Below are 14,231 nucleotides of genomic sequence, written 5' to 3' on the forward strand. Positions count from 1 at the left end.
TAACAGCAGATGAATGCATCTCGCCAGGATAAGGAGACAGTCAACAACATCCAAAAAAGGTATGTCCAAATTTTCCTCCAAGTAACTACAAATTATACCATATTAGTTCCAACTTTTTTGGTAGAATTTTATTTGTAAAATTAGAATTTGTGAAGTGTGTGTGCAGACTGTACCATTAGAATCAAAAATTTAGATCTAGTGATTACCCACACAAACTTCATAATTTTTAATTAAAGTTTGAATTGAAGAAATGCTATTTATTGTGCCATATTTTTTAAGTTCTAAGAAAAAACATTATTCATTTATTGTCACCTATCCATCATTTTGTCTTTCTTCATATTCTTCAATTATTCATAATTATTCTTCATATATTGGTTTTTATAACACATCAGTAATGCCCGAAGATTTGAGTAAAGAGCCAATGACATTGTAAAAAACGGGCACTCCTAAATGAAAGTAGGCTATATAGCCATAAAAATAATAGTTTGTTTGATACTGGAATGAACAGCAATGTGGTAAGCAAATAAAGTCTGTGGAAGATACACATCCCTATCTTTTATTCTTTCATGAGATAAGTTTGAGAGGATCTACTTTATTGACTTGTTCAGTATTTCACAAAGACCATTTGAGGTCGACTGCTGTAGCAAACCCCTAGGGACTAGAGAAATAGTTATAGTGCAAAGTTTGCTATACTGAATTAGAAGTAAAAAGACTGATGTGCCTCATGCTACGCCCATGAATCAAAGGAAATAAATGGGAAACAATAAATGAAACCTATCGAAATAAGAAAGGAAATTATGGGAAATCATAAACTGATGACAAAATATTATGCCATGATTAAATTAATATCACCTATCTGAAATCTTATCTGCCAGCAAAGGTTGGTCGATTGGTAGAGCCTCTGCTACTAATGGCTCACGCAAAAAGTTAAGCAAGTTTGAGCGCAGTTAGTAGTTGGAAATGGATCAATCGTTCGATACTGTTGGCACGCTCTCCCTGGAGGGATCACATAATAATAATAATAATCTAAATAATCTTCATAATAAACTAAATGTGTGCAGTACATAACAATAAAATTAAAAAATAACCTGAAAATATCAACAGCTAGTAAACTTTATTATTAGTCACCTCCAATTACAAAAAAGGGAACACAAGTGAAGAACATTAGTCAGTTTAAGAGAAGGGGACAGAAGCATTGGCACAGCTGGTAAGAACAAGTCAGCTTCTTAACTGTCCATAGACAAAATGATGGATAGGTGACAATAAATGAATAATGTTTTTTCTTAGAACTTAAAAAATATGGCACAATAAATAGCATTTCTTCAATTCAAACTTTAATTAAAAATTATGAAGTTTGTGTGGGTAATCACTAGATCTAAATTTTTGATTCTAATGGTACAGTCTGCACACACACTTCACAAATTCTAATTTTACAAATAAAATTCTACCAAAAAAGTTGGAACTAATATGGTATAAGCTTTGTGATGGCTCGACACAGAATCTGCATGATATATCACCAGGCAGTGTCTGACATGTGAAAACCGCTAGCAAAGTTCCTCGGCAGTGGAAAGAAGACAAAATAGTGGTACTATTTTGTCTTCTTTCATGGTTCTAGGATAGAGGTTTCCAATTATAGACCAGTCTGTATAACTGCAGTTGTAGTCAAGGTGTTGGAGAGATTGGGTTAATGAACATAGTATTCTTTTATGATGCTCAGCATGGATCTGTAAAAGGGAAGGTCTTGTTTTCACCATTTACTTGCATTTTATGACAAGATGACGAGTGTGCTGGATAAAGGGGAGCCGTATACAGTGATATTCTTTTACTTTGCAAAGGAGTTTAATAGACTGCCACAGGATAAGTTGGTGAAGAAGCTGCAGATGACGGGAATAGATAGTATATTGGTTAGACAGATTGGAGACTGTCTCTCTGAACGATATCAGCAAGTTGTGTATGATGGAACAGTGTCTCAAAACAGGAGGGTAACCAGTAACGTGTCCTAGGATTCTGTTCTTGGGCCACCTGCACACGTTCGCTGCCAACTACGAGTATACTCGTAGTTCGTATATGAGCTTCACAAGCCAACTACGAATATACTCATATGTTGATTTACCGACCTCCTATGCCAAACATGAGTTAACCCTTAGTATAATTACCTTAATTTGAACCCTTGGATCCTGAATAAAATGGAGAGCATGTCTGGGGGCTTGATAGAAGGGAAATAATTTCAACTAAAATATAGTATATTATGTATGTGCCTCAGAAGCCAACTACAAATATACTCGTATGTCGATTATCAACCTCCTATGCCAAGCGCGAGCTAATCCGTAGTATAACATGTAATTTGTAAATTAATTTAAAACTGATAAAAATCAATAAAAATAATAAAATGAAATCAATAAAATAAAAACCAATTTATTAAAATTACAAATGATACACTTTAAAACAATTTTCCCCACACAATGATGGTTTTTCCTGGCAAACAGAACAATAATAACGTGTTTCGCGTCATTGTTTGTTTCATGTACATACTCAGCATGGCTTTGTCGGCGAATATTTTTTTCTGTAGGTGGTAAAATTTCCAAATAATGAAGATCCCGAATCCTGCTGATAATCTGTGATGCTGTAAGTTCATCCATTCCAACAAAAACTGAGATAAATTGATCTCTAAATTTTAACGCAGTCATTGCATTTCCGGTAATTATATTATAAAATTTATGTGCATTTTGAATGTATATATGTAAAATGCGTATTGCCAATTTGTTTGGCCATCTAATTGTCTTTCGTAAGGGGGAATAGTAAGAAAGCATTTGATCAGAAAGATCGATGCCTGACATACCCAAATTATAGTTCCTAATGATATTTGGTTCTAATTGAATTTTACCATTCCGATTTTTTGCTTCAACCATTTAAAATTTGTGCATATTTGAAATGGAAAGAACTTCCCTCTTATCCTTCCATTTGCGATGATGAATTCATTAAATTCATCATCACTCATATTAGTGCAAACTTCTAATTCTTTATCAGTAAGTTTTCTTTTACTGGTCATGGCAAAACTGAAGGTTTTTAGAGACTAGACACAATAAACACATTCGTCAGTGCATGTAATATACAGGTGGGGATGATACGAGATTACTCGTAGTTGGTGTATGAAACAAATTCTATCTGATAAGCTGGCCACGAGATTACTCGTAGCGACCTTGAAGATGCGAAAGCGCTTGGCATGCGGGAACAAACTATGCCCAAGGAGCGTGACAGTGGACGTGTTAAGTTGTTTGTAAATGATATATCATGCAAAACTGATTGGGGATTTCCAGTTGTTTGCTGATGATGCAAAATTGGGAAGAATCATAAGTAAGAGGCTTGTTTGAAAAGTTTGGTAAAAAAATAAGTTAAACACATTTTTTTTTTTTTTTTGGAAAAAATCACCTTTATTTCTTAACATAGTCTCCATCGAGGTCTACACATTTCGTCCAGCGAGTTTCCAATTTTTTCATCTCATCTAAAAGGTAGGATTTATCCAATTGTGCAAAATAGTCATTGATAGCCTTGATGACATCCTTGTTCAAAGAAAATTTTTTCCTACCGAGCCAAATTTTTAAGTTTGGAAACAAGAAGAAGTCACACAAGTCCAAGTCCAGAGAATACGGTGGACGTGGAACCTCACTTAGAACCTCAATTTGTGTAATTTTGCCATTGCGGTGGCCGATGTGTGGGACGGTACACTGTCTTGATGAAAGAGCACTTTTTTGTGAGCCAATCATGGACGTTTTTTCTTCAGTTCTTCTTTTAAAGGGTCCAACAATGACACATAACAGACTCATGTTATTGTCTTACCCTTTTCCAAATAGTCTATCATGATAATTCCTTGGGAATCCCAAAAAATAGTGGCCATCTCCTTCCCAGCTGACAAAAGTCTTTGCTTTTTTTGGTGCTCTTTCACCATGCATTGTCCACAGTTTTGACTGCTGCTTGGACTCAGGTGCGTAGCGGTGAATCCAGGTTTCATCTACAGTCATGAATTGATGCAAAAAATCCTGCGAATTGTGATTAAACATCGCCAAACACTGTGTTGAAATGTCTTTTCACATGCGTTTTTGATCGACAGTCAACAATCGCGGCACCCATAATGCATACAGCTTTTTCATGTGCAATTTTTCTGCAGGATATACCTGTTCACTTGAGATTCCTACAATCTGCACAATCTCCAGCACTTTCACTCGGCCATTGCCAATGCGAACACGGCCATTTTAAATGTTTGCCAAACGAGAAGTGTGCGTCACATGTGGCTAAAATTTTGCCAGAAGTCATGAAAAAGATGATACACACTGACACTGGTATGAATGTACAAACTGTTTCGCCATCTATTGGAAATTTACCAAACTTTCCAAACAACCTTCGTACAGAGGTATTTCTCTACTAAGTGTTCCTGGTAAGAATTATGCAAGTATACTTGAGAAACGGTTGAGGAGGATTGTGGAAGCTTGGTGAAGAACAAGCTGGATTTAGGCCAAATAGAGGCTGTCAGGATCAGATTTTCACTTTACGACAAATAGTTGAGAAAGCATGGGAATATAACAAAGATTTGTATTTAAGTTTTGTAGATCTGGAAAAAAAGGGGGTGCTTAAGGGTCAAAGCTGTATAACTGAGAGGAGACCTCCACATCGCCTTTAAAGGAATGCGGAGAACCGACCAGGGCTTCTGACCTAATGTCCAATCCTCACCTTCTCGTGGTGCACCCTGTTGGGTATCTACTTTGATACTGAACGAACGAGGATGGGCTGGCAATTTGGGATTTAGCCGACCAAATTGTATTCTTATTGGTTAAACCAAAATAAAAAATGATGGTACAACATGACAAAATTTCATGCCGGCTGGGGCGTCGCCCGGTTAAACAAGGCCCCTGTTGTTTTTGCCAGGGAACCAGGGCGAACAGCGAAAAGTCAGCTACTGGAACAAATCTGAAAACAAACCCCAACTCAACATCACCAGAGTTAAAGATCGGTACTATCAATGTAAGAAGCCTGAATGGCAAAGAAATGGAGTTAGCTGAGGAATTAGATAAGTACCAGATCGACATAATAGGGGTGATTGAAACAAAAAAGACCAAAACTGGTGAGATCTTTCTGAGCAATAAATACAAAATGTTATATTCAGGCAATAACAATCAAGGAAAAGAAGGAGTAGCCATAGTATTCAACACAAAATACGAGGCTAATCTTCTTGAATGGCAGTCAGTCTCAAGTAGAGTAATGTGGGCAAATATCCGAATGGGGAACTGGACAATGAGACTTATTTGTGCCTATGGTCCCACAGAAGGCTCTACTAAGGTAGACGTGGAGGAATTTTTTGAGGCTTTAGAAAAAGCAACTGACACAATGAAAAAGGAAAAGTTGGTCCTTGTTGGGGATCTAAATAGTAGAGTAGGAAATGATTGTGAGACATACAAAAATATTTTGGGAAAATTTGGAGAAAAGAGCAAAGCTAATAATAATGGCAAATATCTGTTGGATTTCTGCTCAGGACATGGACTGGTTATTACTAACACCATGTTCCAACATAAAAATGTGCACAAATTCACATGTAGAGAAGAGGCTAGGAATAAGAAAAGTCTCATTGACTATGTTATTGTTGATAGTGATGTTTTCTCCCTGGTGCAGGACACCAGAGTGTACAGAGGATTTGAAATTGGAAGTGATCACTATTTAGTCTTGAGCAGGATAAAATTGAATTTCATATTGAAAAGAATAACATGTAAGAAAGTTTTAAAGCGAATAAAAGTTGAGCAGCTCTCAGATGTAAACTGTAGACTAAAATACAGAAATATTATTGAAAAGAAAATGAAAGAGTTTGAGAACAGGAATCAAACCTTGGAGATTCAGTGGCAAACTCTGAAGGAAACATTGATTGATTCTGCCAGAGAGGCATGTGGTGAGGTTGTGTGCAAAGATAAAAAAATCAGAACTCCCTGGTGGACACAGGAAGTTAAAGAGGCAGTGAAGGAAAAGAAGAAAGCATATCAAAAGTTCCTGGCAAATAAGTCAGCTTTTACTCTTACAGAATACAGAGACAAATGTAAGAAAGCTAAACAGTGTGTAAAACTAGCTAAACAAAAGTCATGGGAGGACTTTGGCAAGAATATAGAAAATAAATATCAAGAAGGTGGCAAAATATTCTGGAGGTTGTTGAAGAAGCTTAGGAATGGAGGAAAGAGTGCTGTAAAAGGAATTAGAGATGATAAAGGTGAAATGAAAACAGGAGAAAAAGATATCCTTGAAGTATGGAGTAATTACTTTGAAAAACTGCTAAATGAAACAAGCAGTGATGACAGCACAGTGATAAAAAACACTGACCAGGCATGCAGTCAGGAATACATATCCATACTTGAAGTAGAAAAAGCCATCAAAGGCTTGAAATGTGGAAAGGCAGCAGGAGTAGATGATATTCGACCAGAAATGCTGAAGTATGGTGGTATAAGAGTCTTACAGTGGCTGCACTGCATAGTTCAGAAAGCCTGGACAGAGGGACGAATTCCTGATGATTGGAGTAGAGCTCTCATAGTACCCATATATAAAAAGAGAAATAAAACTGAATGTGAGAATTACAGAGGTATTTCCCTACTGAGTGTTCCTGGCAAGATCTATGCAAGTATACTTGAGAAACGGTTGAAAAGAATTGTGGAAGAAAAGCTTGGTGAAGAACAAGCTGGATTCAGGCCATATAGAGGCTGTCAGGATCAGATCTTCACTTTACGACAAATAGTCGAGAAAGCATGGGAATATAACAAAGATCTGTATTTAAGTTTTGTTGATTTGGAAAAGGCATATGACAAGGTGCCAAGAGAGAAGCTATTCAATACGCTGCAGTTATATGGTGTCAATGGGGCATTATATCAAGCAATACTTAGTCTGTATTTGAGTTGTGAGTCAGCAGTTAGAATTGAAGGAAGTACAGGAAGATGGTTTAATGTTAAATCTGGTGTGAGACAAGGATGTACATTATCCCCTCTGTTATTCATTATCTATATGGATCACATTATGAAGGAATGTGGTATTAAACCTGATATCAAAATTGGAGATGTTAATGTCAGCTCTTTGCTTTATGCGGATGATGTTATACTTCTAAATAAATCCGCTACAAGTCTGCAAGATTCTCTGACTAAATTGAATAGCTGTTGTAATAGATATGGTATGAAGGTTAGCAATAAAAAGACAAAGACAATGAAAATAGGCAGAATCATTGAAAATGTCAACTGTGTTGTGAATGGAGAACCTGTGGAACAAGTAAAACATTTTAGCTACTTGGGCACAATTTTTACTGAAGATGGTAAACTAAATATAGAAATAGACAACAGAATCAGCAAAGCTGGTATCGTGGGAAGTCAATTGAATAAATTCGTATGGAATAAGAAAGAAATTAGTCGGAACACTAAATTAGCTGTATACAAAACTGTGTTCAAACCAATTTTAACTTATGGATCTGAGAGTTGGGTCAGAAGTAAAACACTTGACCAAAGACTAGAGACCGCAGATATGAGAGTCCTGAGAAAGATTAGAGGCGTGAACAGATGGCATCAATGGCAATATCATATTAAAAATGAGGATATTAGGAAAGAACTTGACATTGTCAGCATCCAGGAATGCGTTAGCAGAGCTAATCTCAGATGGTATGGTCACTTAAATAGAATGGGAGAGGAAAGATTAGCAAAACAAGTGTTCTCTGCCAGTTTGGCAGGAAAACGACCCAGAGGAAGACCAAGATATAGGTGGATTGATACGGTACAAAGTGCCTTAGACGATAGAAATATAAGATCTGATAATGTTGGAGTCTTGACAAGTAACAGACTGATTTGGAGGAAAATTGTAGATAGGAAGTTAGTAATGATGTAATTTTTTCATGTAGTACTGTCATATCCTGTACACCCCTTGAGGGTACACGGCAGGAATTTGATGATGATGATGATGATGAGATCTGGAAAAGGAACAAAACAAGGTGCAAAAGAGAGAGAGAGAGAAGCTATTCAAAATGCTACAGTTATATGGTGATCAATGATATCAAGTGATACTGAGTCTTTATTTGAGTTGTAAGTCAGTGGTTAGAATTGAAGTACAGGAAGATGGTTTAATGTTAAATTCGGTGTGAGAAGATGTATATTATCCCCTCTGTTATTCATTATTTATATGGATCACATTATGAAGGAAAGTGGTATTAAACATGATATCAAAATTGGAGATGTTAATGTCAGCTCTTTGCTTTATGCGGTCGATGTTATACTTCTAAATAAATCTGTAACAAGCCTGCAAGATTCTCTGACTAAATTGAATAACTGTTGTAATAGATATATTATGAAAGTCAGCATTAAAAAGACAAAGACAATGAAAATAGGCAGAAACATTGAAAATATCAACTGCATTGTGAATGGAGAACTTATAGAACAAGTAAAACATTTCAGCTACTTAGGCATGATCTTTAGTGAAGATGGTAAGTTAAATATGGAAAGAGACAACACAATCAACAAAGCTGGTATGGTAGGAAGTCAACTGAATAAATTTATATGGAATGAGAAATTAGTCAAAACACTAAATTAGCTGTATACAGCACAGTGTTCAATTTATGGATCTGAGAGCTGGGTAAGAAGTAAAACACTTGACCAAAGACTAGAGATCGCAGATACGAGAGTCCTGAGAAAGATTAGAGGGGTGAACAGATGGCATCAGTGGCAGTGTCATATTAAAGATGAAGATATTAAGAAAGAACTTGACATTGTTAGCATTCAAGAATGTGTTATCAGAGCTAATCTCAGGTGGTATGATCACTTAAACAGAATGGGTGAGGAAAGATTAGCAAAACAAGTGTTCCCTGCCAGGTTGGTAGGAAAAAAAAAAAGACCCAGAGGAAGACTAATATATAGATGGATTTGATGTAATAAAAAGTGCCTTAGAAGACAGAAATATAAGATCTGATAATGTTGGAGTCTCGACAGGTAACAGATTGATTTGGAGGAAAATTGTAGATAGGAAGTTAGTAATGATGTAAATTTTTCATGTCGTACTATCATATCCTGTACAGCCCTTGAGGATACATGTCAGGAATTTGATGATGATGAGTTAAACATGCACAATCATCACCTGAATTTCAAGTGTCAATAAAGTTTAATGTTAACATTTTGTCTATTTTAGTTGTTTATAATGTAATCATGCATATTTAATTAAAAAACTATCAAGCAAATGATATTACTTTGTATGAAATCAAGCTGTTGATGCAAAATAGAAGGGATGAAACAGGAATAAAAATAAGGTGTGTGTATATATATATATCAGTTCCATTGTAATTGTCGAAAATGCTAGTAGATTATATTGTAAGAAACTCAGGACAGATATGGCTTAACAGAAAAGATATTGTTACAGTAATAGAAACAGCACAGTACAGACTTTTGTAGCACTAAATGCTACAAAAACCAAAGTGCTTCACTTCACACACCAGGACAATATTATGATATGTATACTGTGTGTGTGCATTTGCACGTACACACACAATAAGTTCTAAGCATATCTGCATAAACACTTTAGGAAATCTATATTTCAATGGGGGAAATAAATTACAGAAATATTTCAAGTTCCAGCATCTAGGTTGTACCACACTTTTAAAATTATGCTTGTTTCAAAATCAAATGTATTTACATAAAAAATAAACAATAAAAAATATATATATATATATATATATATTTTATTCTAAAACTAAAAAAAAAACTTTAATTAAAATTCTAAAATAAAAAAACTAAAAACCTTAGTTTTTTCGATCTTTCTCTATGCTTTCTCTGAGTCTTGGACTATGGGAAAAAAAAAAGAAGACTTGAGGTGTTCAAGCTCTGGTGCTGGAGAAGATTGTTGAGTGTCTTGGACAGAAAAGCAAACAAATAAAAGTATCCTAGAAGAACTGAATATAAGAGAAGCAGGAGAGAAAGAAATGGCAATGCATCATCAGGAAGGTCACGAGTCCTCAGACATGAGGAGATCCAAGAGAGAGAGATATCTTTTTTATTCTCCAAGATTAAAAAAAAAAAAAAAAAAGGAATGAAAGCATGACAACTATAATGAAGAGAGCATATGAATTAGGAGTTGTCATTATAGCTAAAAAACAAAGAGACAAGTAATTATTTTAATTTCTTACTAAATTTTTGTTTATATCAGAGACTAATGAAATATACATTTTGATTCAATTATAAAACTTATGTTTTCCTAACATTATGGATTTTCTCTTAACATAAATCTGGAAAAACCCTTACCTAATGGTGCGAGTGATACAAGCCACTCAGTTAGAGTTTCCTTATTACTAGCCTCCCTCAGAGCACCACCTATATTGCCTTTCCACACCTCTAATTGCTGTGCATAATCAAAGTTTCCAGTTTCTTCATGATGTTTTGCTATTAAAAGTAACAAATTGATTTTAAAATTTGTGTAATGTTATCAAAGTATATCATGAAATCAAAATGTCTAGAAAATAAATATGTAAGAGAATATAATAAATAATATAAACTAATCAATAACTATATTATGGATTAAATATACACAATTTATATTCAAAGCATAATTTTCAGCCCAGTTTCATGCCCTTCTTTGGTGGCCCAGGCAATAATATCTAGGTAAGTAAGGTTAACAGACAAAGAGAACAGAATCATAAGTCAACTTAATACAATGTAATGAGTTAAACTGCAAGGTTTGCATGAACTGTCACTGAGTTTGTGACTGGAGCTAGGAAATGATAATTATATTATGGGGAGGATGACAAAAAAAGTAACGTAGTACATTTAATAAAATTACTTCACAAAACTGGCATATTTTGAGATTGTCATTACTGTTATAATTTAGTCTATGGCTAAGAACACCACAGCTTTCTTCATATAGTCGCTCTAACAAAAAAATACATATTTTTTGTTAGAAATATGTATTTTCCTAACAATAATCATTGAAATAATTCAACGGTCCTTCATAAAAAAGAACTGTTGAATTATTTCAATGGATTCTGTGACTGGAAGGGATTACCTGTTCAACAAGACAACATCAGATACCTTGAATTGACAATATTATTGATATCCTTAAAGTTATTAGTGAACCCATGCTGATTTCCTGTTGGCCAATTAATAAAGACTACATGGATACAGCACTTTGTAAACTTCTGCATCCAGCAATGTATGAAAATCATTCATAAGAAAGTCAACTAGCTTATATTCACAGAATGTGAATGAAATGTGATTGAAACATCTATCAAATGCAGAAGAATGGCAAATTTTTCTAAAGTGCCTTGAATATAATAAATATAACAACAGTAAATCTAAAACCATCTTCTCAATGAGTTGAAGATGGATGTGATAAAAGCTGTGTGTTCTATGAATACCTTTGCAACAAGATATCCATGGAACACAACCATAAGTTCAGTTGATCAAGGTGTTAATAGTACGTGACTTTTCATAATCAATTTCTTTTTCATAATCATCATTCTAGTTAAAAAATCAGAATGACAATTATCAAAACTGGCATATAGATGTAGGTCTTCTTTCTACATATACTGAGAAATGAAGTTGATATCTATGTTGCCTCTTAGAATAAGAATGCTAGAGAAATATTGTTAAATTCAATTTCTAATGCAAAATCATTACAGATAGCTTACATCATCAGAACGTTGACTGGGCAACAGAGAAATCTCATGATAAGAATGAAGGAAAACTTACTGGGCTGTTGTGAGACAACTTTTTTTTTTTTCAAGCAGGAATTTTTTCAGGAAGAACTTGAAGTCAAAGGGTGTTACATTTGATCATAGCATCAGAAGGGGGGGGGGGGGATGACCTAACTGTCACAAGCTGGCAATTAGGTCAGGTTACATGCTGAACTATAAAGCTAGAAATTATGACAAACTCAGGAGAATACTATATTTAGTCACATGGTATCAGTTACTGAATGAAAAGGATATCAGCAATGCATGGACAGCTTTGGAAAGGTGCTTAAATGAGGCTGTAACTGAATTCATAGAGTTCAAGCTATAAAAAGATGGAATGGATGTAAAACCTTATTACCATCATCTTATGAATCTCTTGGTTTTACTAAGATTATGCAGAAGGAATATCATGAGAATAGGAGTGAGAGGAGTTATGAAGTATATAAAGTGCAGGCTAGAAAAGATATGAGTATTGTACAGAAAGCTAAATCAGAGTATGAAAAGAAATTCACTGTGCAGGCTAAAGGCAACCCAAAGAATTTTATTGTTGTGCTAAAAGTAAAAGAAAACTTGAATCTGGAAGAATGCAATGGTACCCTGATGTCAAAAGCAAATAAGACTTCAAATAATGAATACTTATTTTTCTAAGATATATTAACCTGGTGTATGCAACATGGTCAATAGGGGCTCCCAATCATGAGGAAGGAAGAGGTTCAAGAGCTGTTGTATGATCTGGATTAGATTCTTGATGGACAGATAGGATATCAGCATGTACACAAAAGGAATAAGCTGAAATGGCTAGTCCCTTGTTTGCATAACTTGAGTCTCAGCTCAGGAAGGATCCCAAAGGAATGGAAAGAATATATAGTAGTTCCATTGTCCAAAGATAGCGGAAAAATCAATATGTCTAACTACTGACCTAGTAAACAGTATGTTTAGAATGCTGGTGAAGTTTCAGAGAAGTTGATAAGAACTTGCACACAGAATTAGGTTATACTTTGCTAAAAAAAGAAAAAAAAAGGGTTTAATAAAGGAAGGTCTGAGAAATTTGTTCATATTTTATACTAATGTTATGGATAAGTTGGAAAAGGAATGGATACACTATGATAATACTGTTGGACTTTGCCAAGGCATATGATAAGATACCACATGAAAGTCTGTTGCATATACTGGAGAATATGGGTTTGGAATATAAACAACTATGGCTGATGGACAGGTATTAGAATGTGGCATACGGGGGGGAAGTGAGTGTGTGTATGTGTGTGTGCGCGCGCATGCAAATCTGCCAGATTTAAGGTGCCTGAGAAGTACCCCCTCCCATCCCAGGTATCAGCTCTTGGACCATTGCTGTTCAGTCTATACATTAATGTTAGTGGGAAGGACCTCACAGGAGATGTTCAATTGTTTACAGATGATGCTAAAATAGGCAGGAACAGTTAGGAATGCTACTAATATACAGCACTCAAAATTATACGAATAGGCTGTAAGATGAGTAAATGATAATGGCCATCAATTCAATATGAGTAAGTGTAAAGTTATGCACTCTAGCAAGATGAGATATTCAATAGCATATTATTATGCTAAGAGAAATTGATGCAGCTAAGTATCTTGGAGTTATGGTGAATAGGAATTTGAAATTCAAAAGTCATATCACTCGAAAGATCATTGCAATGTTGAAATGAACAATGACATGTAATGATGAGGAAGTCATTTGCCTGTTTACAAGACCTTGATATGACTAGGCATCTGTGGTGCACAGATTTGGTTTAGATAAAGAAGCTGTGGAAGGGATGGAAAAAAAAAAGAAGCATAATGAAGATGACACAGATTATAGAAAACAGATCACAAGGACAGACTGAGGGTATGTCGACTTCCTAAGTGATTTACATTTTCAATTGTCTTGTGTGAATAGCATGAAAATAAATTATAATTTGAAATATCTGTAGGTTGAATAGGTGGGTAAACTCCCCACCACCAAAAAAAAAAAAAAAAAAAAAAAAAAAAAAAAAAAAAAAAAGGATGAATGCCTATGTAACACATATGCACATTTTATTTTATACAAATCCTTTCTTTCCAAGATAATTACATCACATAATTTATAATTTTTCAATAAACAAAACTGAAACTCTGATTATCATAAATTAAGAAACTATTTTGATATAAATACTGTATCATTATGTAAAAAATATTCGCATTTCTATTTAGGATGTCAGTTAATCAATCAAACAATGGAAAATGAAACAAGACATTGCTAATGAATACTCTGCTACTGCTTGTGTGACTTCTGGGAAAGTGTTCTTTCTTAATAGCAATGAGAATAATCTAACCCTTACCCTTTTTCTTGAGCTGAGAGGATTATTATCTAGTATTTCTAAGACAGTTTATTTTATTACTTTTATAACCAGCAGTAATAAAAGTAGTAATATTTGGAATTAAAAAAAAAAAAAAAAAAAATTAGAATGATTTCAGCAAATAGCTGAACAAATTATTGGAAATTGCAATGAAATAGTCTAGTATT

General features: G+C 34.6%; 1 protein-coding gene across 1 annotated transcript in view; it reads right to left on the reverse strand.

Moving 5' to 3' along the window:
- The window catches only part of LOC150106689 (gem-associated protein 5-like), a 560,402-nt gene that overhangs the window by 148,959 nt on the left and 397,212 nt on the right, over nt 1–14,231 (reverse strand). Inside the window, exon 18 of the mRNA XM_090392643.1 lies at nt 10,287–10,424. Coding sequence (XP_090248769.1) covers nt 10,287–10,424 — 138 coding nt within the window. The remainder of the gene's footprint in view (nt 1–10,286; nt 10,425–14,231) is intronic.

This window comes from Typopeltis vanoorti, chromosome 5, assembly GCF_054136105.1.
Source record: "Typopeltis vanoorti isolate ZY-2024b chromosome 5, IOZ_Tvanoo_1.0, whole genome shotgun sequence".
NCBI classification, from domain to species: Eukaryota; Metazoa; Arthropoda; class Arachnida; order Uropygi; family Thelyphonidae; genus Typopeltis; species Typopeltis vanoorti.